This window comes from Pan troglodytes, chromosome 8, assembly GCF_028858775.2.
Source record: "Pan troglodytes isolate AG18354 chromosome 8, NHGRI_mPanTro3-v2.0_pri, whole genome shotgun sequence".
Classification (NCBI taxonomy): Eukaryota; Metazoa; Chordata; class Mammalia; order Primates; family Hominidae; genus Pan; species Pan troglodytes.
Window position 1 is genome coordinate 80806393 of NC_072406.2, and position 24873 is coordinate 80831265.

Consider the following 24873-nt stretch of genomic DNA (forward strand, 5'->3'; position numbering starts at 1 on the left):
TGCTATGGTAAACAATTTGGTAGTTCCTCAGAAAGTTAAACATAGCCTTATCATATGATTCAGCAATTCTACTCCGAGGTGTATACTACTTGTATACCTACTTGTACACCTATGTTCATAGCAGTAATATTCATAATCACCAAAAAGTACAAATGTCTAACAACAGAATAAGGGAAAAACAAAATGTGTTATGTACATACAAAGGAATATTGTTCAGCCTTCAAAATGAATGAAATTCTGATACATTCTACAACATGGATGAACCTTATAAATATTATGCTATTAATAAGTGAAGCAAAGAGAAACGAAAAGAAAAATACTATATGAAAAATACTATACGATTCCAATTATAGGAGGTACTTAGAGTAGTCCATTTCATAGACAGAAAGTAGAATGGAAGTCAGTATGGGCTGGGGGAAGGCAAATGAGGAGTTATTGTTTAATGGGTATGGAGTTTCTGTTTACAAGGAAGAAAAAGTTCTGGAAATGGAGAGGTGATAGTTGCATAGCAGTTGTGAATGTACTTAATGTCACTGAACGATACACTTAAATATAGTTAAAATGGGCCGGGCGCAGTGGCTCACTCCTGTAATCCCAGCACTTTGGGAGGCCAAGGTGGGCGGCCCACCTGAGGTCAAGAGTCCGAGACCAGCCTGACCAACATGGTGAAACCCCGTCTCCACCAAAAAATACAAAAAATTAGCCAGGTGTGATGGCGCATGTCTGTAATCCCAGCTACTCGGGAGACTGAGGCAGGAGAATCATTTGAACCCGGAAGGCGGAGGTTGCAGTGAGCTGAGATCGCACCATTGCACCTAGGCGACAAGAGTGAAACTCGATCTCCAAAAAAATAGTTAAAATGATAAATTTTATGTTACGTATATTTCATCATAATTTTTTTTAAAAGTCACCAAAAATGGGATGTACAGCTAAAAGATTTTGTACCTATTTTCAAATCTTACTGTATTTGAGTATTTTTCTGCCTGTTTCAATGCTGCTTTATTCCTCACAGAGAGCTTCTTACAGATAGTGTGGGCTTAGTGTGTTCAAAGTTGCACTGGTGGATGTGCATAATTCAGAGTCCATTGGTTTTGTTACAAGTGTTGAAGGAAGAGTTGAGAACACCATATTCATTAGGTTTTTTTTTTCTTTTTCTTTCTTTTTTTTTTTTTTTTTGGAGACGGAGTCTGGCTCAGCCATCTAGGCTGGAGTGCGGTGGTGCTCACTGCAACTACTGTCTCCTGGGTTCAAGCGATTCTCCTGTCTCAGCCTCCCGAGTAGGTGGGATTACAGGCACCCACCATCATGCCCGGCTAATTTTTGTATTTTAGTGGAGACAGGGTTTCCTGTTGGCCAGGCTGGTCTCAAACGCCTGACCTCAGGTGATCCTCCTGCCTCGGCCTCCCAAAGTGTTAGGATTACAGGCGTGAGCCACGGTGCCCGGCCAGTAGTTTTTTTCTTACATGAATTTGTTAAAAATGTGGGTGAGGGGTGGGTGAGTGAGAGGTAATTTAAAAGTGGAAAAACAACGCATGCCGGACTTCACGTTCCAACACGGAAAGCATGCTTTTGTGGCAAACTGAAAGGCTAGGAATTAAGGGTGATGAAATGCAGGCCTTCCGGCCCTCACTCTGTTCCTGATTTCTGGTTGTGGGAATCTGTTCTGAATCCAACTGCAAGTGGAAAACCCATCTTTGGCTGAGCAGCCGGGGAGGCCCTCCTGCCAATCCCCCAAATGTGCTGCTGAAACTTTGGCCCTGCAAGGCTGGAGCTAGGGCTGTCTTCCCCAGATCTGTGCAGCTGTCAAGGTGGCTGTGATGGGACTGTGACCGCCCTCTGCACTGCATTTTGGCAGTGACCTTGAGACCAGCCAGCTCACCACAGCTGCCCTGCTCTGCTGCCGCTGTTGCAATGCCAGGTGGCTAAGAGGGGTCGTGGGGGGCACGGCTCCCGGTCCAGTCTTTCCCAGTGTCTGGCAGGTGCTAGCTGTGGTGCCAGCTGTCCCACTGCCTACCACCCACTGGGCGTGGGGGCAGTCCAGGTGTGTGTCGGGAGATGGTGGTTTGTTCTACCCCTGGCTCAGGTCCCGATCCCTAGGAAGTGGGTGGTTCCGTCTGACCGCGAGTCTGGTGCGCAGACCGGCCCCACGTGGGGACTTGCTTGGCAGGTCTGCGGATATAGATGCTCAGTGACAGTTGATCTTGGGAGACAGAAGAGCCAAAGGTGTCCTTTTGTCCCAAAGATATGAGTCCGAATTTTCCTTCTCGTAGGGGAGAAATTTTATTTGGAAATGAAGGTCATCAGAAATGCCCAGAGCAAGAGAGAAAATCCTTTCTCTCTAGCCACTCAGAGTGGCAAGTGTATTTTGAAAACTCCTCCCTCTCTTTTTGTCCTCATCCTGTCCTTTTCCTTTTCAGTGCCTTTACTGTTATTTTTTAATTTGCCATTGTCATTGGACATTTATTGACAGAAATCAAATTGCTGTGTTTCTGGGCAAAGCGCCTGCTGCAAAGAGGTGTGGTTCCCGAGGAATGAGACACGCAGCCCAACAGCTGAGCCTACACTGTCCTCACATAACCTCCCTGCCTTAAATATCGCCAATATTTAGCCTTGCCTTATAAAGTAAAAATGCACAATACCTTCCAGAGTTTCAGCAAGCCCAAATGCCCCCCTAGGCTCAGTTATGTCTCCTGTACATTGGAGGCAGAGCAGCGCACCCCTCCCCCATGCAGACCTGCCCTCGGAACCGCCAAGAGGTTACTAATCAGGAAGGCTCTACCATCGATCCAATGGTGGTGACCTGGGGGATTTGTGTGCATTGTTTTTGCTGAAGCCTCCTGTGATTTCGGCGCGACCAGATCCTCTGCAGCGAACTCCATGTCGCAGCTTGTGGCTGCCTGTGTCCTGTGGTGAGAGCCGAGCCGCACAGGAGATCCTTTGTCTAGGAAGGGCTAGGCTGAGAAGATCACTTTGGAGTTGCTAAGCTCTGCATTGCCATTGGCTGCACTCTTTGTGGGGCTGTTTTTGCAAAAGGCATGCCCAGCACGTCTACAGTGCTGGCAGGCCAGGGCTGCCTTTAAACACCATGATAATAATACCAAAAAGCAGTTTGCAGAACTGTTCCACTGTAGAGGCTTCCTCTGCAGAAGCAAGCAAGATGGCTACCTCGTGGGCTTCGCTGTGAAGAATGCAGAGGCTAATTAAGACAGACTTTAAGGGGAAAAAAGGGTATTTCCCTACTTCATCTTTATGCAAGATTTTTTTTAGTGACTTTTAAAGTATACATTTTACATAAGCTCTTTAGGTTCTGCCTAGCAAACATGTTGATGATTTTAAATGGTATAAATAGTTTTACAGAGAAATAGCCAAAAATTTTGGGGATGTGGGAGCTAATTTTATTTCTTAAACAGAGGCTCATTTTGCAATTTGATTTTTTTTAGGTTATAAAGGAAAACAAGAGGCCCCAGAGGGAAAAGAAGCCCAAAGTTTTAAAGGTAATCAGCTGTTGATTAAATAATATTTCATTATTTTTCCATTTCATATAGTATTTTTCTGCACTTGGGTATATTTGGAGTACAGTATATGTGAATTCTCCCAGATTTTCAGTAGATGGATGAATTTCCACTCAACTAAAGTGTTTTCTCTCTCTTTTTTTTGATGTGCTGCATAATGTGCATATTAGCATCCTTTATTTTCAACTCCACACAAGTCTACAGAAAGAAAAGTTTGTATGCAGAGTGTTGTGAATAAAATTTGTTTTTCTTTATAGCTCCCTTTGTAGCATCTGCATTTGTGGTGTTGCACCAGTGTGTAAACTTAAGCCCTTTAGAAGAAAGGCACTATTTGAAGTTGACAGCTATGATCCATTGTGATTTTAATAGACTGTCCATTAAAGGCTATTTTAAAATGTATGATTCTTTTCCAAAGAAAAAGTCCTTAATGTGTAAGTAATGGAGATCTTACAGCCAAATTATAGTTGTTTAATCTCAAATTCTCATAATATCATCTTTAATTTTGGCTTTCATGAAGCCGTAAGAATATGCATGTTTTCTTTATTTTCTATAGTTTGCCTGATGAGTATTTAATAGTAACCTAATTCAGTTATAAGCTCACAGTCTGTGTGATGAGATTTGTACAGTGTTTAGAAGGGTTAATTTAAAAGCATATGGCATCACCAAAAGTTCAAGGCTAGCTTTAGTCTAACGAATAGGTGCTTATGTGTTTAAGATTTCAAGTGGTGTATTACTATTATAAATGTAAGCAACCTTTGCAAGCCACCTTTTAAATTCATGAAGAAATACTAAGCAATAAAATGACTTATCTTTAATTATTTTGTGTACATTTAATTTAAAATAGTTTTACCTAATCCTAGCTTTCCTTTTTTACACATAAAGTTTTAGCACTCAAAGAGGAACAACATGTTGAACTATGAATGTGGCAGAATTTTATTTCATTTGTTGCCCCAGTGTGTAACTCGAAAATGTTGACACAGAGAACCAAACCTTGCCCTGCTTTCAAATTTGCCTGACCACATTGAGTTTCTGCTTCCTGTGTATATACAGCGTTTTCATGTACCTGTTTCATCAACCAACAAGTATTTATTTAATATTTACCACATAGTCAGCAATGTGCTAGGCACTGTGAAATGAATGAAATTGCTTGACACAAATTTTCACTGGGCCTGGACAAATAGAATCATGGTTATTCTCAAGGTAAATTAAACCCTTTTCTGTTTTTCTTCTTTGTGTTGATCCATCAACCCCCATTTATTCCTTTTCCTTCCAACAAAGATAGAAGTTTATCATTAAAAGCTCCTTCTATACTTTCTGTGTTGGCTATATCCATCTCAGGCATTTTGTGAAAAATGGATTTAGTCTTACTCTTAAAAATGGCTCTCATTTGTTGGGGTTGTGGATGGGGATTAGCAGGAGAAAGGGATAGATTATGTGGAGAAACTAATACAGACCAAGCCTAGTATCTGTGTCTTCCCCTGCCTTGGCTAGGAAGTAGAATCGGACTTTGGGAATGCAATTTAATTCTATGTTTATTTTGTTAGATTGTGAGTGTCCTGTCACCTGAAATAAATGTAAAAAGTAAATATGCCATGTGTTGCTTTTTGGAATCACGGTAGTGGACTCTGACTTAAAAGAAAAAGAATAAAAGTGCCTGTGGGTGGCCACATTTCATCTGCAACAGCAAGCAGAACCAAATTGTTGCTCACGTTCCTCTATAGTTAGCAATTACTGTACAAGAGCAGGAAAATATTCTAAAAGGAAAAAAAATTTCTGATGTTGGCATTTAAAAATGGTTTTCCACATTTTCTGTTAGACATAATTTTTTTTCTCATCCAAAGAAAGCTTTGTTTCTCTGCTTCACAGTAGAAATGCTAAAAAAAACTTTCAGATTTTAGCTTGATGTGTATAAAATTCATAGAGCAAATGTAGAATATTATATAATCCTATAGAAGACATAAGAAAATGAAACCTGTGTTTGGGAGGGAGAGTGGGAGAGGAATACAACTGTCAGCTTGAGGTTTTATGAGTGAGGACTTCAACATTCTAGGAGCATGCTACCTGGGGGACCAGTGATGGGAATCTCACAGGTTATGATTTGGTCTTCCATCATTATTTGCTGTCTTTACATTTGGCGTCATTCCAGAAATTTAGTCTGCTTCCTTTGACTTTATCCTTTTAGATGTTGAAATCTCCTGGATCATTTACCCTTTGTCAGGGTGGATGCTGCAGGTATCCTGATTGACTTTTCATTTTCATCATCTATTAGAAAGTAGTCGGATACGTGAAGAAACTGATTCAAGAAGTTGGGTATAGAATTTGAGACTTGTTTCATCCTACACTAACCTGAACCTGATGACTATTGAATCCAGTTGTGGGGCTGAAATTGGCTGGCATGTCTTATATCCCTCTCCTCTTAAAAACATACCTGTTATCTACCAGGTATGATGACTCATATGTGTAATCTCAGAACTTTGGGAGGCCAAGGCGGGAGGATTGCTTGAGGCCAGGAGTTTGAGACCAGCCTGCAAAACCTAGCAAAATCCTGTCTCTATGAAAAATTTAAAAATTAGCTGGGTGCGATGGTGTGCACTTCTAGTCCTAGCTACTCAGGAGGCTGAGGAGGGAGGATTGCTTGAGCCTAGGAGTTGGAGGCTGCAGTGAGCTATAATCACATGAGCTATATGCACTCCAGCCTCAGGAATAGAATGAGACCTTGTCTCCCACCACCAAAAGAACACTATTATACATATTTATACCATATTCATTCTATTGTACTTCAAAATTAAAAACTAAATAGTGATCTAAATCCTGATTAGAGATTCTTCCTGTAGCTGAAATGACAGCTCTGGCCAAAGCACTCTAAAGGCCAGAATGGGTATCAGCTAATGGTGCACCAGTGGTGGGTGGGGGTAGCTCAGCATCAACTTCCTATTCAAGCCTATTGGTGATCACTAGTTATTTTCATATATAGATGACATCTTGTTAGCAATGTTATTATTGGAAACACAAGCATTTCCTTGACTCTTGATCTAGGTAGAGGTGTGGTCTAATTCCAGTCCTTGAATCACGAACTTGGCCTTTTAAGTGACGTGGTTTGGAATTCCTCTTGGAAGAAACATTTGTGTAAATAACTTTTACTTTGTGTGTGTGTGGTGGGGGCAGGTGAGTAGGAGTGTATACTCCCTTTAAGAAAGTCGATTTTAAGATGATAATAGTTTTGTTAGATTGTTAGTCATTGTCCCTGGAGAAAATCAGACAGCACAGTCAATTGGGGGTTTGAACAGAGTTTAATAAAGGAATTACTTTCAATGGTGTGGGAGGGTTAAGGAAAGAACTAAGGATGGTGAAGAAATCCAGATCTAATGAGGGCAGAGCTATTACTAATCCTAGGCCTGAAGGGGGATGGTGAGTGGGAACCAGGTAATGTAGCTACAGCTGAGTAGAGGAAGCATGGGCTGGAGCCTTTGGTAAAGAGATGCTCTTGCAAGGAGTCAAGTGGGGGGTGGGTGTGGGATAAATGCCCTGCTCTCCAGTCTCCTGCTGCTTTGATTGGTTGATCCCAATGGGGAGCCAGAGTGAAAGTGGAGACCTCTGATGTAGTACACGCTGGTCAGCCTTCTGGGATGTGTAAGAGGGTTATGGAAGGTGGAATGTAGGCCTGGAAGGGAAAACAACATACTGGGCATGACTAGTGACCACAGGGGTGGTATGGTAGAGTGAACAATAGTACTAGAACTGTGATTACATAAGATGGTAACATTAGGCAAAGATGGCTGAAGAGTACATAAGAACTCTATACTATTTTTGCAACTCATCTGTAAATCTAAAATTATTTCCCAATAAGCATGAGGATCCTTGAGGGGGATGCATTTATACATTCTGTAATTAGATAGTCTTTTTGGCTGGTAAGGAATATTTTCTAGCTATTTAATTATAAAATATCATCAGAGTAGTATTTGGAAGAGCTGGGTGAACAAATATAAAGAAATGTCAGTGGATATTAAACCAGGAGAGTGTCTCCAGAGGATGATTTTAAAAAGGCAAAATGAAAACTAAGGGATCTTCCTGCAGGGTTCAGCACTGACTTGCTCTTCTCTTTTCCTTCATTCCTTGATGATGCTGATAAAGAACAAGTGGGGCCATGCGAGTGGCTCAGGCCTGTAATCCCAAAACATTGGGAGGCTGAGGCGGGCAGATCACCTGAGGTTGGGTGTTCGAGACCAGCCTGACCAACATAGAGAAACCCCCATCTCTACTAAAAATACAAAATTAGCCAGGGGTGGTGGCGCATGCCTGTAATCCCACCTACTCGGGAGGCTGCGGTAGGAGAATCCCTTGAATCCGGGAGGCGGAGGTTACAGTGAGGAAACAAGCAAAAATTGCCGAGATGATGAAGGAAAACATCATCTAGGGAAAGTTACTTAACATTCCCATCATTTATAAATTGTTTTTATTGAATTTATTTACTTATTTATTTGAGACAGAGTCTCACTCTGTCACTAAGGCTGGAGTGCAATGGTGCAGTCTTGGCTCACTGCAACCTCCGCCACCTGGGTTCAAATGATTCTCCTGCCTCAGCCTACTAAGAACTGGGATTACACACATGTGCCACCACGCCCAGCTAATTTTTTTGTATTTTTAGTAGAGACGAGGTTTTGCCATGCTGGCCAGGCTGGTCTCAAACTCCTGGCCTCAAGTGATCTGCCCACTGCAGCCTCCCAAAATGCTGGGATTACAGGTGTGAGCAACCACGCCTAGCCCATAAATTATTTATATATATACTAGACCAGTGCTGGTTTAAAAGGACTAAATTATACTCTGGTTATGTTTGTTGTTTGTTGTTTGTTTGTTTGTTGAGCTGAGGTCTTGCCGTGCTGCCCAGGCTGGTTTTCAACTCCTGGGCTCAAACTATTTTCCTTTCTCATTCTCCTGAGTAGCTAGGATTACAGCCACCCTCCCCTGCTAAAATTACTAAATTAGATACAATTGAGTTACATTGTTTATTTTAAAATTCTATTAAGCTATAAATAGGCCAGGTTCGGTGGCTCATGTCTGTAATCCCAGCACTTTGAGAGGCCAAGATGAGTGGATCACTTGAGGTCAGGGGTTCAAGACCACCCTGGCCAACATGGTGAAACCCTGTCTCTACTAAAAATACAAATATTCGCCAGGTGTGGTGGCAGGTGCCTGTAATCGCAGCTAATTGGGAGGCTGAGGCAGGAGAATCGCTTGAACCTGGAAGGCGGAGGTGGCAGTCAGCCGAGATTGTGCCTCTGCACTCCAGCCTGGGCGACAGAGGGAGACTCCCTCTCAAACAAACAAACAAAAAACCCTACAAATGAAAGATAACATAGTTGCTAATGATTTTCTTCTGCTTATTTGTCTATAACTTTGTTTCAGTTAGTAAAATAAATCATTGGTAAAGTAATTTCTTTAGAGTTTTTAAACAGACGGTTATAATGCAACATTCTATTACTTGTAGCAACATGTTGCAACTTTAAGTACTAGATCAAATACTAAGCTTGACCATCCTTCAGGGGAAAAACAAAAACAAACAAAAAAAACACATGTCATTTTGATAGGTCCTTATAGTCCCAGGCAACTAATCCCAGACTTCTGGATTTAATGGGCCAGTGAGGAAAAAAATCAGAGTGGGTGTTGAAAATATTCACAAGGGAATACCAGCTTTAATTTTTAAAAATGGGAAGAAGATAATATCAGAACACAGGAAGGTCATAGAAATTTAATAATTTAGTTTTATGACAACACATTGTCTTTATTGAACTTATTTTGTCATAAACTGGCAAAAACTGTTAAGGACGTGTGCTCACCCATCAGTGTTTATTCACACAATCAAAGACACACATGGGCTTCTGGTTTGTATACCCAGAAACTGTAATACAGCATTTTGCCTGGAGATCAGACTGGATTTCAGGGCTGAGTTCTCACTAAACCAGCTCATATACAGGCATTCGTTTATCACTGCAGCATGTATATTTCCAGTGACTCAAGACTCATGTCCATTCTGTGATTTCTAGGAATGATCCCAAACAGAGAATCAAAGTGAATAAAAGCCAAATGGAGTTGGACGGGTTTAAGGAAAATTTCATTCAGGCTATTAAAAAAAAAAAAAAAGACTTGAATTCTTCCTAGTCCACAAAAGAACATATGCCTTGTATCCTGAATACTTAGGCTCATCTGGTACGTGTTTGTGTTTTGATAGTGACGGATTCATACTGTTTCTGAGTTGTACTTTCTTTACTGTATAGCTCTCCATTTACTGACTAGAATATATTCTCACGAGTCAGATGAAAAGAGCCAACTAATAACTTTATTTAAGTTTTGTTTGGATCTTAAGGTTTTTTTTGTTTTTTTTGTTTGTTTGTTTATTTGTTTTTGAGACAGGTCTCACTCTGTTGCCCAGGCTGGTGTGGAGTGGCACAATCTTGGTTCGTTGCAACCTTTGCCTCCCGGGTTCAAGAGATTCTGTAGCCTCAGCCTCCCAAATAGCTGGGATCACAGGCACACACCACCATGCCCAGCTAATTTTTGTATTTTTTGTAGAGACAAGGTTTTGCCAGGCTGGTCTAGAACTCTGAGCTCAAAGCGATCCATTCTCCTCAGGCTCCCAAAGTGCAGGCATGCACCACTGCACCTGGCCTTCTTAATTCATTTTTAAGTGAAATATTTTTAATAATGGAATGTCTTGCAATGTCATTCATATATATATATGAATATATACATTCTCTCTCTCTACAGAATATATAAATATGTTTATATATATAAATATAAATATATATTTCATTTTCAAAGATTTGATGGTAAGGTTTGCCAACCAAAATGGCCTATGCAAGAGAACGTGGGTAACAGAGGTAACAGTGTCTTTTTTTTTTTTGGACAGAGTCTTGCTCTGTCACCAGGCTGGAGCACAGTGGTGCGATCTCGGCTCACTGCAGCCTCCATCTCCCGGGTTCAAGCAGTTCTCCTGCCTCAGCCTCCGGAGTAGCTGGGACTACAGGTGCATACCACCGCACCCAGCTAATTTTTGTATTTTTAGTAGAGACTGGGGTTTCACCATGTTGGCCAGGATGGTCTCAATCTCTTGACCTCATGATCCACCCTCCTTGGCCTCCCAAAGTGCTGGGATTATAGGCATGAGCCACCATGCCCAGCCGACAATGTCCTATTTATTTATTTATTGAGACGGAGTCTTACTCTGTAGCCCAGGCTGGAGTGCAGTGGCATGATCTCAGCTCACTGCAACCTCCATCTCCCAGGTTCAAGCGATTCTCCTACCTCAACCTCCCGAGTAACTGGGATTACAGGCGTCCGCCACCACGCCTGGCTAATTTTCTTTATTTTCAGTAGAGATGGGGTTTCACCATCTTAGCCAGGCTGGTCTCGTACTCCTGACCTCGTGATCCACCCGCCTTGGCCTCCCTAAGTGCTGGGATTATAGGCGTGAGCCACCGCGCCAGGCCTATTATTTATTTATTTTTGAGATGGAGTCTTGGTTTGTCACCCAGGCAAGAGTGCAGTGGTGTGATCTTGGCTCACTGCAACCTCCACCTCCTGGGTTCAAGTGATTCTCTTACCTCAGCCTCCTGAGTAGCTGGGACTAAAAGTGTGTGCCACCAAGCCCAGCTAATTTTTTGTAGTTTTAGTAGAGACAGGGTTTCACCATGTTGGCCAGGCTGGCCGCCAACTCCTGACCTCAGGTGATCCGCCTACCTCAGCCTCCCAATGTGTTGGGATTACAGGCATGAGCCAACATGCCCAGCCATATTTATTTTTTAATTAAAAAAAATTTTTTTTTTAATACAAAAGAGGGGTCTCAAATGTTGCCCAGGGTGGTCTCAACCTCCTGGATTCAAGCGATCTTCCTGCCTTGGCCTCCAAAAGTGTTGGAATTACAGGCATGAGCAACCTTTCCTGGCCCATAGTTTTGTTTGTTTGTTTATATGTTTTTATGACAGGGTCTCACTTTGTCATCTAGGCTGGAGTGCAGTGGCTCTGCTCACTGCAGCCGAAACCTACTGGGCTCACGTGATCTTCCCACCTCAGTCTCCTGAGTACCTAGGTTGACAAGTGTGTGCCACCAAGCCTGACTAATTTTATTTTTTTTTGAGATGGAGTTTCGCTCTTGTTGCCCAGGCTGGAGTGCAATGGCGTGATCTTGGCTCACTGCAACCTCCGCCTCCCAGGTTCAAGTGATTCTCCTGCCTCACCCTCCCTAGTGGTTGGGATTACAGGCATGTGCCACCACGCCTGGCTAATTTTGTATTTTTAGTAGAGACGGGGTTTCTCCATGTTGGTCAGGCTGGTCTCGAACTCCTGACCTCAGGTGATCCACCCTCCTCGGCCTCCCAAAGTGCTGGGATTACAGGCATGAGCCACTGCCCCCGGCCAAGCCTGACTATTTTTTAAATTTTTTGCAGAGACCAGGTTTCCCTGTGTTGCCCAGGGTGATCTTGAACTTCCGGGCTTAAGCAATCATCCTGCCTTAGCCTCCTCAAGTGTTATCCCACAGTTTTAAATAGTAACTCCTTTTCTGTACTTCTGAAGTTTTTGTCATCTATGTGTAAAATTTAGTGATGTCACATGAATTTGATTAAAGCATAGATTATTTTCATAATTCTAGGAAATCAGATATTAAATAATAAACTTATTCTAGGAGTTTGGTTATTTTATATATATATAGCGTGTGAGAGCATTTTAAAATATTTCATTTATTTATTTTTAAATATTTTATATACATATACACCATATCATAGGATTATTTGGGAGTTGGGTGAATTATTTAAAATATGTTAGGCAGGGCACAGTGGCTCATACCTGTAATCCCAGCACTTTGGGAGGCTAAGGCTAGTGGGTTGCCTGAGCTCAGGAGTTTGAGACCAGCCTGGGCAACATGACAAAACTACATCTCTATATATTTATAAAAAATAAGGCAGGGCATGGTGGCTCACCCTTATAATCACAGCACTGTGGGAGGCCGAGACAGGAGGATCATGAGGTCAGGAGATTGAGATCATCCTGGCTAACACAGTGATACCCCATCTCTACTAAAAATACAAAAAATTAGCCAGGCGTGGTGGCGGGCGCCTGTAGTCCCAGCTACTTGGGAGGCTGATGCAAGAGAATGATGTGAACCCGGGAGGTGGCGCTTGCAGTGAGCTGATATTGCGCTACTGCACTCCAGCCTGGGTGACAGTGCGAGACTCTGTCTCAAAAAACAAACAAAAAGGCCAGGCATGGTGACTTATGCCTGTAATCCCAGTACTTTGTGAGGCCGAGGCGGTGGATCACTTGAGGTCAGGAGCTCAACCAGCCTGGCCAGCATGGTGAAACCCCATCTCTACTAAAAAAAAGGAAATAACAAAAATTAGCCAGGCATGGTGGTGGTTGCCTGTAGTCCCAGCTACTCGGGAAGCTGAGGTGGGAGAATTGCTTGAACCCAGGGGGCAGAGGTTGCAGTGAGTTGAGATCACCCACTGCACTCCACCCTGGGTGACAGAGGGAGATTCCTTCTCAAAAGATAAAAAAACACAAAAATAAAAAGTATGTTAAATGTTTAGAACCGCTTGGCATACTGTGGTTTTTTTGTTTTTACTTTTTTTTGACAAGGTCTTCCTCGGTCACCCAGGCTAGAGTGTAGTGGTGTGATCATGGCTCACCGCAGCCTTGACCTCCTGGATCAATTGATCTTTTACTTCAGCCTCCCAAATAGCTGGGACCATAGGTGTGCACCACCAAACCCGCCTAATTTTTATATTTTTTGTAGAGATGAGGTTTTGCCATGTTACTCAGGCTGGTCTCAAACTCCTGGGCTCAAGCAAACCCAAAGTACTAGCACTACAGGCATGAGCTACCTTGCCCAGCTAGTAATTTTTTAATAGTGATTATAATTACAAGTAAAGGTGTAATTTATGTTCATAAGAATATGAAGTGAACTAGGCTGGGCGCAGTGGCTCATGCCTGTAATCCCAGCACTTTGGGAGGCCGAAGGTGGTGGGTCACAAGGCCAGGAGTTCGAGACAGGCCTGGCCAGCATGGTGAAACCCCGTCTCTACTAAACACAAAAATTAGCCAGACATGGTGGCGGGCACCTGTAATCCCAGCTACTCGGGAGGCTGAGGTAGGAGAATCGCTTGACCTCAGGAGGCGGAGGTTGCAGTGAGCTGAGATTGTGCCACTGCACTGTAGCCTGGGCAACAGAGCGAGATTCCTTCTCAAAAAAAAAAGTGACCTTTCCAAAAAATGTGGATTTCAGCCAGGTGCAGTAGCACACTCATGTAGTCCTAGCTACTCAGAAGGCTAAAGCAAGAGGATTGCTTGAACTATGGAGCTCAAGACCGTGGTATGCTATGGGAGCTCCTGTGACAAGCCACTGCACTCCAGCCTGGGCAACATAGCAAGACTCCATCTCTTCAAGAAAAAAATAAGTGGGTTGGGCATAGTGGCTTATGACTGTCATTCCAGTTACTCAGGAGGCTAGAGTGAGAGGATCATTTGAGCTTGGGAGTTCCAGGCTGCAGTGAGTTGTAATCATGCTACTGCACTCCAGCCTAGGCCAATTGTCAGAGACCCTTTCTCTCTTTCTTTTCTTTTCTCTTTTCTTTTCTTTTTTTTTTTTAGAGGGAGTCTCGCTCTGTTGCCCAGGCTGGAGTGTAATGGTGCGATCTCCGCTCACTGCAACCTCTGCCTCCTGGATTCAAGTGATTCTCCTGCCTCAGTCTCCATGAGTAGCTCGGGAGGTGGGGGGCGTGGGGAGAGAGGGAGAGAGAGAGAGAGAGAGGGAGGGAGGGAGGCAGGGAGGGGAGAAAGGAAGGAAGGAAGGAAGAAAGGAAGGGAGGGAGGAAGGGGAAAAGAAAATAATATTATTTCCTCTTGGTATATTCACTTGATAGCCTTATTGAGAAATATAAGCCTATATTCAACAGAGGCTTTTCATTCCTTTTGAAAATGTCACTTCTGTTTTAATTTACTTACAATGGATGAGGCATATCTTGTTGTTGTTTTCTTTTTTTTTTTTTATTTGACAGAGTCTCACTCTGTCACCCAGGCTGAAGTGCAGTGGCTCGATCTTGGCTCACTGCAACCTCCGCCTCCTGGGTTCAAGTGATTCTCCTGTCTCAGCCTCCTGACTAGCTGGGACAACAGGGGCACACCACCACACCCAGCTAATTTTTGTATTTTTGGTATAGACGAGGTTTCACCATGTTGGCCAGGCTGGTCTTGAACTCCTGACCTCAGGTGATCCACCAGCCTCAGCCTCCCAAAGTGGTGAGATTACCAGCATGAGCCACCGGGCCCGGCCAGTCATTTTGTTTTAATGTGAGCAGCAGGTACTAGGACCCAATTCTATAATCCCAGCAGTGTGGGAGGCTAAGTTTGGAGAATCCACTGATCCCCGGAGTTTGAGACCAGCCTGGGCAACATGTTGAGATCCAGTTTGAAAACTAAAAAATAAAATAAAGTCCTTTATAGTCTATTAATTTGCTTAAGTTTTTATTTGCATTTATTATTCTATATGTATGGGGGTTTTCTGTTTTTGTTTTGTTTAGGAGATAGAGTCTCACTTTGTCACCCAGGCCGTAGTGCAGTGGCGAGATCTCGGCTCACTGTAGCCTCACCTCTCAGGCTCAAGCGATCCTCCCACCTCAGTCCCCCAAGTAGCTGGGACTACAGGTACACACCACCACGCCCAGCTAATTTTTGTGTTTTTCACAGAGACGGGTTTACACCATGTTGCCCAGGCTGGTCTCGAACTCTTGAGCTCAACTGATCTGCCCACCTCAGACTCCCAAAGTGCTGGAATTACAGGCATGACCCACCATGCCTGGCTGCTTTTATGAATCATTACAAATCCTTTAAGGGTAGAGTAGTATTCACCTTTTTGTTCTCCACAGTGTCTAACAGAATATCTTGTGTTTACAACTCAATACATTTATCTTTTTAATGAATAATTGAATTCATACACATTATAGCTTAACTTCAGTCAGTTAAGTCAGAACTACAAAATTTGTGTAATTGCATCTTGGTGTAAAGGAAAAACTACTTCCTCAAATCATTGATCCAGCGTTGATAGTCTCTGTAATTAATTGCTATGGCAAATCAAGATACATATTTAATACATTTATTTTAATTTGATTAACTTTTCTCTGACATGTTACATTTAAAAGAACCCAAACCTACAGAAAAGTCTTTCTTTTTGATGATGGTTGCATAGACTACTTGTTCCATTTTGTAAAAAAATCTTTTGATTTGATGGTCAAGTGATTTGGGTAACTGACAGTAAATTTCAGTAAGTTTCAGGTAGGTTGTCCAATCTATGTTTAATTGTTGGAGTCTTTGTTGGAGACTGTCCAAAGTTCCTAATTACAGGAGATTAGCAGATTGGAAAAAATAATGTAATTGGGTAAACTCAGAGATTAAATTGATCTGCTGCATCCACCCCAGTGGTTTCAGGGAATGAAGATAAAAGAATGCCTTAATCATTGGTTCATTGAAAAAACAACATGGGAAAAAAAAGTAATGATATAGTAGAGCAATGGGGAAGCACTCACAAAAACACTACTGGTTGGCCGGACACAGTGGCTCAGCCTGTAATCCCTAGCACTTTGGGAGGCCGAGGCAGGTGGATCACCTGAGGTCAGGAGTTCGAGACCAGCCTAGCCAACATGGTGAAACCCTGTCTCTACCTAAAGTACAGAAAATTAGCTGGGCATGGTGGTACGCACCTGTAATCCCAGCTACTCAGGAGGCTGAGGCAGGAGAATCGCTTGAACCCGGGAGACACTGGTTGCAGTGAGCCGAGATCGTGCCATTGCACTCCAGACTGGAGGACAAGCGCGAGACTTCGTCTCAAAAAAAAAAAAAAAAAAAAAATTGCTGGTTAAAGTATTTTGGTGAACCTTATTTGAAGGTTATTTGCTGATTAAGATAAGTAGAAGCTATTTCAATATGTTAATTTTGTCCCTCCACCCATGAAATCTGGTTTATGCTCTCGCTTAATGGATAGTGTAAAATAGCTGAACTGAAGATTGGAACATTTCATGAGAAATTTAATCCACCTGTCCAGGGTTTATTTAAAGCCTGTGATATTTGATCACTTCACTAAAACAACTTAGGACCATGCTGACCATGCTGATTTAGTTGGGCCACATTTTCTAAGATGCTATGCATTATCACAAATGATACAATTATACTATAAGGTCTAACAGCTAATTTCTGCTCAATAGAATTTCTAGGGGGAAATACTGAAGATTAATTTATGTGCTGTTCATGGTCAGAAATAAAAAACAGTGTAAATACTGTGTTTTCCTTCAAAAGTGGAGAAAGGAAAAAATATATTTTTCTGTCCTGACTTTTCAAAAAACTCAGTCAAATTCACTGCCCAAGAAATGTGATTTGCTAAATTCTGAAATGAAAAAGTATCCTGTCTTCTCACTTCTTAATTTTTTGAGACAAGAGTCTTGCTCTGTTATCCAGGGTGGAGTGTGGTGGCACGATCTCAGCTCACTGCAACCTAACCTTCACCTCTTAGGTTCAAGCGATTCTTGTGCCTCAGCCACCTGAGTAGCTGGGACTACAGGTGTGACTGCATTCTCCACCTCCTGGGTTCAAGCAGTTCTCGTGCCTGAGTCTCTTGAGTAGCTGGGATTACAGGTGTATGCCATCACACCTGGCTAATTTTTGTATATTTTATAGAGACAGGGTTTTTTCATGTTGCCCAGGCTGGTCTCAAACTCCTGAGCTCAAGCAATCCGCCCACCTTGGCCTCCTAAACTCCTGGGCTTACAGGCGTGAGCCATCACACCCAGCCGTTCTCACTTCTTTCTTGTGTGTTTCATAAAAAATTTAAATTTTTTATGGCATTTTTTTTTTTGAGTTTTACTTTTTTGCCCATGTTGGCACTCCAACGTGGTGTGATATTGGCTCACTGCAACCTCCGTCTCCCAGGTTGAAGCAATTCTTTTGCCTGAGCCTCCTGAATAGCTGGGATTACAGGCGTGTGCCACCACACCCGGCTAATTTTTGTATTTTTAGTAGAGATGGTTTCACCATGTTGGCCAGGCTGGTCTCGAACTCCTGACCTCATGATCCACCCGCCTGGGCCTCCTGAAGGGCTGAGATTACAGGCTTGAGCCACCGCTCCCAGCCTGGCATAGTACACAGTATTCCCTTATACCCTACCCTGAGGTTTCTTTTTTTCCCTCTCTCTCTCCACACATAGTTTTTACCCTGAATTCTTTGAGAGTAAGTTTCAGAATGGTGTTTCTTTTCTTTTCTTTTTTTTTTTTTTTGAGATGGAGACTCACTCTTTTGCCCAGGCTGGAGTGCAGTGGCACGATTTCAGCTCACTGCAACCTCCACCTCCCAGGTTCAAGCAATTCTCCTGCCTCAGCTTCCTGAGTAGCTGGGACTGCAGGCAACCACCACTACGCCTGGCCAATTTTTGTATTTTTAGCAGAGATGGGGTTTCTCCATGTTGGCCAGGCTGGTCACGAACTCCTGACCTCAAGTGATCCACCTGCCTCGGCCTCCCAAAGTGCTAGGATTACAGGCATGAGCCACTGCGTCCAGGCAAGAATGGTGTTTTTTATTTTTTATATTTTGAGATGGAGTTTCACTCTTATTGTCCAGGCTGGAGTGCAATGGCGCGATCTCAGCTCACTGTAACCTCTGTCTCCCAGGTTCAAGTGATTCTCCTGCCTCAGCCTCCCAAGTAGCTGGGATTACAGGCATGTGCCACTACGCCTACGCCCGGCTAATTTTGTATTTTTAGTAGAGATGGGGTATCTCCATGTTTGTCAGGCTGGTCTCGAACTCCCGACCTCAGGTGATCCGCCCGCTTTGGCCTCCCAAAGTGCTGGGACTACAGGCATAAGCCACCACGTCCGGCCTAAGAATGGTGTTTTTTAAACTCCTTACTAGAGTATTTCCTATAAATAAGGACATCTTAGCTTACTGTAAATCATCAAATTAAGGAAATGAACATTGATACAATGCTATTATCTAATGTACTAATGTACTGATAAGGAAATTAACATTGATACAATGCTATTATTATTTAATCTACTAATAAGGAAATTAACATTGATACAATGCTATTATCTCATCAGATAATAATTTACTCATCAGTACCTATTCAGATGTCACCAATTGTCCTAATACCTTGTAATTCAGACGCTCATTATGCATTGCATTCAGTTGCTATATCTCTTTAGTCTTTCAATCTGATATTTTCCAAGCGTACAGGTCAGCTATTTTTGAAGGATTTCCCTCAAATTGAGTTTTGCATTTGCTGATGATTACATTCAAGTTATGCATTTTCACAAGAGTATCACAGAAGTGAGTTTGTGATCTCTGCAGCATCGTATCTGGAGACACATGTCAATTTGTGACCTTAACAGATCATTTGGTTAAGGTGTATCTGCCAGGTTTCTCCAGTACTAACTTAGTCTTTCATTTTGTAATTAAGCAATCTTTTGAGAATTTTTTTTTTTAATGAGACATGGTCTCACTCTCACCCTGGCGGGAATGCAGTAGCTCAATCACAGCTCACGGCAGTCTCAAACTTTTGGGCTCACACGATCCTCTCGATTCAGCCTCCCAAATTGCTGGGATTACAGGTGCATGTAAGTATGCCCAGATAATATTTAACCTTTTTTTTTTTTTTTTTTTTTTGAGACGGAGTCTCGCTCTGTCGCCCAGGCTGGAGTGCAGTGGCGCAGTCTCGGCTCACGGCAACCTCTGCCTCCCGGGTTCATGCCATTCTCCTGCCTCAGCCTCCCGAGCAGCTGGGACTACAGGCGCCCACCACGACGCCCAGCTAATTTTTTGTATTTTTAGTAGAGACGGGGTTTCACTGTGTTAGCCAGGATGGTCTCAATCTCCTGACCTCGTGATCCACCCGCCTCGGCCTCCCAAAGTCCTGGGATTACAGGCATGAGCCACCGCGCCCGGCCTTTTTTTTTTTTTTTTTTTTTTGAGAGGGAGTCTTGCTCTATCGCCCAGGCTGGAGTGCAGTGGCGCGATCTCACTGCAAGCTCCTCCTCCCGGGTTCACACTATTCTCCTGCCTCAGCCTCCCGAGTAGCTGGGACTATAGGCGCCTGCCACTGCGCCTGGCTAATTTTTTTTTGTATTTTTAGTAGAGACGGGGTTTCACCATGTTAACCAGGATGGTCTCGATCTCCTGACCTCGTGATCCACCCGCCTCCGCCTCCCAAAGTGCTAGGATTACAGGCGTGAGCCACCACGCCTGGCCAATTTTTAAACCTTTTTACAGACATGGAGTCTTGTTACATTGCCCTGGCTGGTCTTGAACTCCCAGCCTCAAGCGATCCTTCTGCCTCAGCCTCCCAAAATGCTGGGGATACAGGGACACCCTACCAAGCACAGCCTGAGAAGATACATTAAGACTATGTCAATATACTATTAATTCTCTTTGGTTTTTAGCATCCATTGAGGATCTTTGTGTTTTTTTTTTTGTTTGTTTGTTTGTTTGTTTTGAGAGGGAGTCTCACTCTTGTTGCCTAGGCTGGAGTGCAATGGCATGATCTCGGCTCACCACAACCTCCACCTTCTGGGTTCAAGCGATTCTCCTGCTTCAGCCTCCTGAGTAGCTGGGACTTATAGGCATGCGCCACCACGTCTGGCTAATTTTGTATTTTTAGTAGAGGCGGGGTTTCACCATGTTGGTCAGACTGGTCTGGAACTCCCAGCCTCAGGTGATCCACCCGTCTCTACCTCCCAATGTGCTGGGATTACAGGCGTGAGCCACCGCGCCTGGCCAATGGACTCTATTTTTAACCCAAACATTTTATCTTGTACCATGTTACCTTTACGTCATCTTGAATTTCTTTCTTGCTTTCTTTTTCTTTTTCTTTTTTTTAAAGAGACAGTGTCTTGCTCTGTTGTCCATGCTGGAGTGCAGTAGTACAATTATGGCTCATTGTAGCCTGAACCTCCTGGGCTCAAGTGATCCTCCTGAGGCATTGGGATTACAGGTGTTAGTCACCATACCTGGCTTTGAATTTTGGGGGTGGGGAGGGCATAGCAATGGTACCTCTTGAGTTTTTAAGAGTAAAGGAGGAAACCTTTTAAGTAATAGTAAAAAATGCTTATGGCTTCTTGTGTCACTCCACTCATGAAATCTAGTTTATACCCTCACTTAAACTAGATCAATATCCGATTGCACAGTGTAGTTAAAATGGCTAAGTTTGGTTTAAGAAAGTTGGAGTCAGGTTACTGTATGGTAAAATGTGGCTGTAGTAACTGGCATGTTTTTTTAAAAAAATAGGTATTAGGGAATGAGGCTAACTAGGCATAGAATTCCAAGGGAATGTGACATAGACTTCATTCCTTCTTTATCTTGCCCTTCCTGCTCTTATCTTCCACAGAGCTTTATCTTACCAGGACCTTAATACAAACAAAAGAAGCCCAATGCTGAAAGTCAATGGAGATAAAGTAAAATAGAAGATAACCAATTAATCAGTGACAACCTACTCCTCCAATCTGGGACCATCTAGCTGTGAACAAAAGAAAAAAGATTTGTTTATGTACCAGATAGGAAACAAATAGCAGAAAATGCCCTTCAGGGCATGTACAAACACAAAAATTACCTCTGAGTGAAATTTTAGCTTATTATAATAGCATAAGTATAGTACAATCCTATGTACAACTGATGATCCAAGGGCAACATGTCAAAGTGTAGTCAAAATTAATTTGTTATGAAAGAAAATGCAGATTAATCAGTATGATTTAAAAGGAAATCTGGGCCTGGCCTGGTAGCAAACGGTGTCATCTCAGCACTTTGGGAGGTTGAGCTGGGAGGATCACCTGAGCCCAGGATTTCAAGGCTGCAGTGAGTTATGATCTTGCCACGTCACTCCAGCTTGGGTGACAGAATTAGACCCTGTCTCTTAAAAAGCAAATAAATAATTAAGTAAAAAGAAATTCAATGAATTCATTTAATAGTAGTTTTAAATTTTCGAAAGGAATTAAAGGTACAAAGGAAAAGTAAACATTCTCCTGTATACTTGTTCCTCCCTTCTTTCCATCTTAGTCTCATATATCAGAGGTGCAGTCTTGATAGTTTTGTGGGTATCTTTCTAGGTATAGTCTATATACATACAAGTATCTCTATAGTTACATATGTGTAGTATAGACACATGTGTCCACCCCTTCCGTTATTCTCTTTTTTTGAGCCAGAGTCTCTATCACCCAGGCTGGTGTGCAGTGGTAGAAGCTCATCAGCTCACTGTAACCTCCGCCTCCCGGGCTCAAGTGATCCTCCCACCTCAGTCTCCCAAGTAGCTGGGAACACACATGCTCACCACCACACCTGGCTTTTTAAAATATTTTTTGTAGAGACAGAGGGGTCTCACTTTTTTGCCCTGAGCTCAAGTAATCTAGCCCCCTCAGCCTCCCAAAGTGCTGGGGTTACGGGTGTGAGCCAACTGCACCCAACCACGCCCATTCATTTTGAATGGCAGAATTATTTTTAAAGTTTATTTTTATTGTAAATTGACAAACAATAGTTGCATATATTTATGGGGTACAAAACAACATTGCATTTTTATGAATACAATGTGGAAAATTAATCTAATTAACATATTTATCACCTTAAATAACTTATGGTGAGAATATTTGAAATGTACTTTCTCAGCAAATTTGCAGTGCACAGTACACTAATAGCTATATTTAACATGCTGTGCAGGTGTCATTAGTTTTTGAAGTGCATTTTACATATTGTGAAATACTCAGATCACAAATATATTATTCAGCGAGTTTTGATGACTGATTTCCCCAGTCTCATTGAGATATGATTTGTATACCATACAGTTCACTCATTTAAAGTGTACAATTCAGGCTGGGCATGGTGGTTCATTCCTGTAATCCCAGCACTTTGGGAGGCCGAGCTGGGCAGATCACTTGAGTTTAGGAGTTCAAGACCAGCCTGGCCAATATGGTGAAACCCCCGTCTCTACTAAAAATACAAAAATTAGCCAGGCGTGGTGGCAGGGGCCTGTAATCCCAGATACCTGGGAGGCTGAGGCAGAGAGAATTGCTTGAACACAGGAGGCGGAGATTGCAGTGAGCCAGGCACTCCAGCTTGGGCGACAGAGCGAGACTTTGTCTCAAAAATAAATAAATAAATAAAATAAAGTGTACAATTCAGTGGCTTTTAGTACATTCACCAATGTGCATCTATCATGACAATCAATTTTAGAACATTTTCATTACCTAAGAAGTAACCCTGTTCTCCTTAGCTGTCATTCCCCAATCCTTCCATTTACCCCAGCCCTTGGCAACCACTAGTGTACTTCCTGTCTCTGGATTTGCCTATTCCAGACATTTCAAACAACGGCATCATATAGTACGTGATACTTAGTGACTGACTTTCACTTTGCATAATCTTTTCCAAGTTTATCCGTTGTAGCATATATCACTACTTTTCTTGAGTAATGTTTCAACGTATGTATTATGTATATAGCTCATTTTCTTTCTATATCCTCCAGTTGTTGGCCATTTGTACACCACCCCCACCCCCAAACACACACACTTTTTAACTACTATGAAGAATCCTGCTATAGTCATTCATGTGGAACTTTTTGTGTGGACATGTTTTCACTCTTCTTGGGTACATACCAAGAAGTGGAACTACTGGTTCCTATGTTAACTCCATGCTTGACTTTAAGAGCAACTGCCAGACCTTTCCAAAGCAGCTTCATCCTTTTATGTTCCCACTACCAGTGGATGAAAGGTTGAGTTTCTCTACATCCTGGTCAACACTTATTAATGTCCATCTTAAAAATTTTAGCCTCCTAGTGGGTGGCAAACTGGTATCTTGAATAGCTAATGGTATTTAACATCTTTTCATGTGCCTCTTGGCCATTTGTATGTTTTCTTTGGAGAACTATCTATTCATATTTAAATTGAGCCATTTGACTGTTTATTATTGAATTATAATAGTACTTTATGTCCTACACACAAGTCCTTTATCAAATGTATGGTTTGCAGTTATTTTATTCTGTTAGTTATGGTCTCATAATTTTGGTTGTGTTCAGTTTATCTTTTTCTTTGGGTACTTATGGTTTTGGTGTTAAAAACAGTTGGCCAGGCATGGTGGCTCATGCTTGTAATCCCAGCAATTTGGGAAGCTTAGGTGGGAGGATTGCTTGAGCCTAGGTGTTTCTTGTTGTTGTTGTTGTTGTTGTTTTGAGACGGAGTTTCACTCTTGTTGCCCAGGCTGGAGTTCAGTGGCGTGATCTCGGCTCATAGCAACCTACACCTCTTGGGTTCAAGCGGTTCTCCTGCCTCAGCCTCCTGAGCTCAGGAGTTTGAGACTAGCCTGGGCAACGTGGTGAAACCCCGTATTTACTAAAAATACAAAAATTAACTGAGCTTGGTGGCTTGCACCTGTAGTTCCAGCTACTCGAGAGGCTGAGGCAGGAGAATCTCTTGAATCCGGGAGGGGGTTACAGTGAGCTGAGATTGCACCATTGCACTCCAGCCTGGGTGACAGAGTGAGACTCCATCTCAACATAAATAAATAAATAAAATTTAAAAATCTGGCTGATTAAATACTAGTTTCCCCTGAGTAGACGATTTGGGGTGTTTCTTCTGGTTTTCCTTCTCTACATCTGTTGCATTTTCAATTTTTTTCTGTAGTGAGACTTTAATAAAATCAAAGAAATTTCAAATTATAATGAAAAACACAAAGGCTAACCTTAGGATTAAAGAACTGAGTGATCAACATCATGTACATTATGAAATCCATTCCCTATGTCTAAAAGTTCTGTTTAAACCTGAGCCTTGTGGGAGAAAAAGGGTCTTGGGAACAGGAGTATGGGCTCTAAACTGAGATAGTTATATGTTTGTCTTTTTTTTATTTGGATATCATTTGATATTTATAAAATGATTACAAAAGTAGTACAAAGAATTCTCTTATACTCTTTATCCAACATCCCCAAATGTTATCTTACATAGCCTTAGTATCAGTCAAAACTAAGATGTTAACAATAACACAGTGCTATTAACTATGTTAAAGATGTAACTCAAATTTGGCCAATTTTCCCACGAATGTCCTTTTTTGGGTGCAGGATTCCATATAGGATACCTATGCCCTTCCTTCCTTCCTTCCTTCCTTCCTTCCTTCCTTCCTTCCTTCCTTCCCTCCCTCCCTCCTTCCTCCCTTCCCTCCCTCCCTCCCTCCTTCCCTCTCTCCCTCTTCCCTCTTTGGACAAGACCTTGCTCTGTCGCCCAGTCTGGATGGAGTGCAGTGGCATGATCTCGGGTCACTGCAGTCTCTACCTCCCAGGTTCTAACAATTCTCCTGCCTCAGC

General features: G+C 42.5%; 1 protein-coding gene across 9 annotated transcripts in view; it reads left to right on the forward strand.

Annotated features, from left to right (window-relative positions):
• TET1 (tet methylcytosine dioxygenase 1) overlaps nt 1–24873 on the forward strand; it is a 133348-nt gene that overhangs the window by 37163 nt on the left and 71312 nt on the right. For 2 of the 9 annotated variants that reach the window (XM_054660194.2, XM_063780701.1), the window contains exons 1-2: nt 2512–2909; nt 3441–3494. Coding sequence is in view for 2 of the 9 variants with exons in the window: in XM_016918437.4 (XP_016773926.4) it covers nt 3441–3494 (54 nt within the window). In the remaining 7 variants the exon portion in view is untranslated. Of the gene's footprint in view, nt 1–2511; nt 3229–3440; nt 3495–24873 lie in introns of those variants that run through there. The other 7 variants (XM_054660193.2, XM_063780700.1, XM_016918437.4 and 4 more) reach the window with 5 other exon arrangements.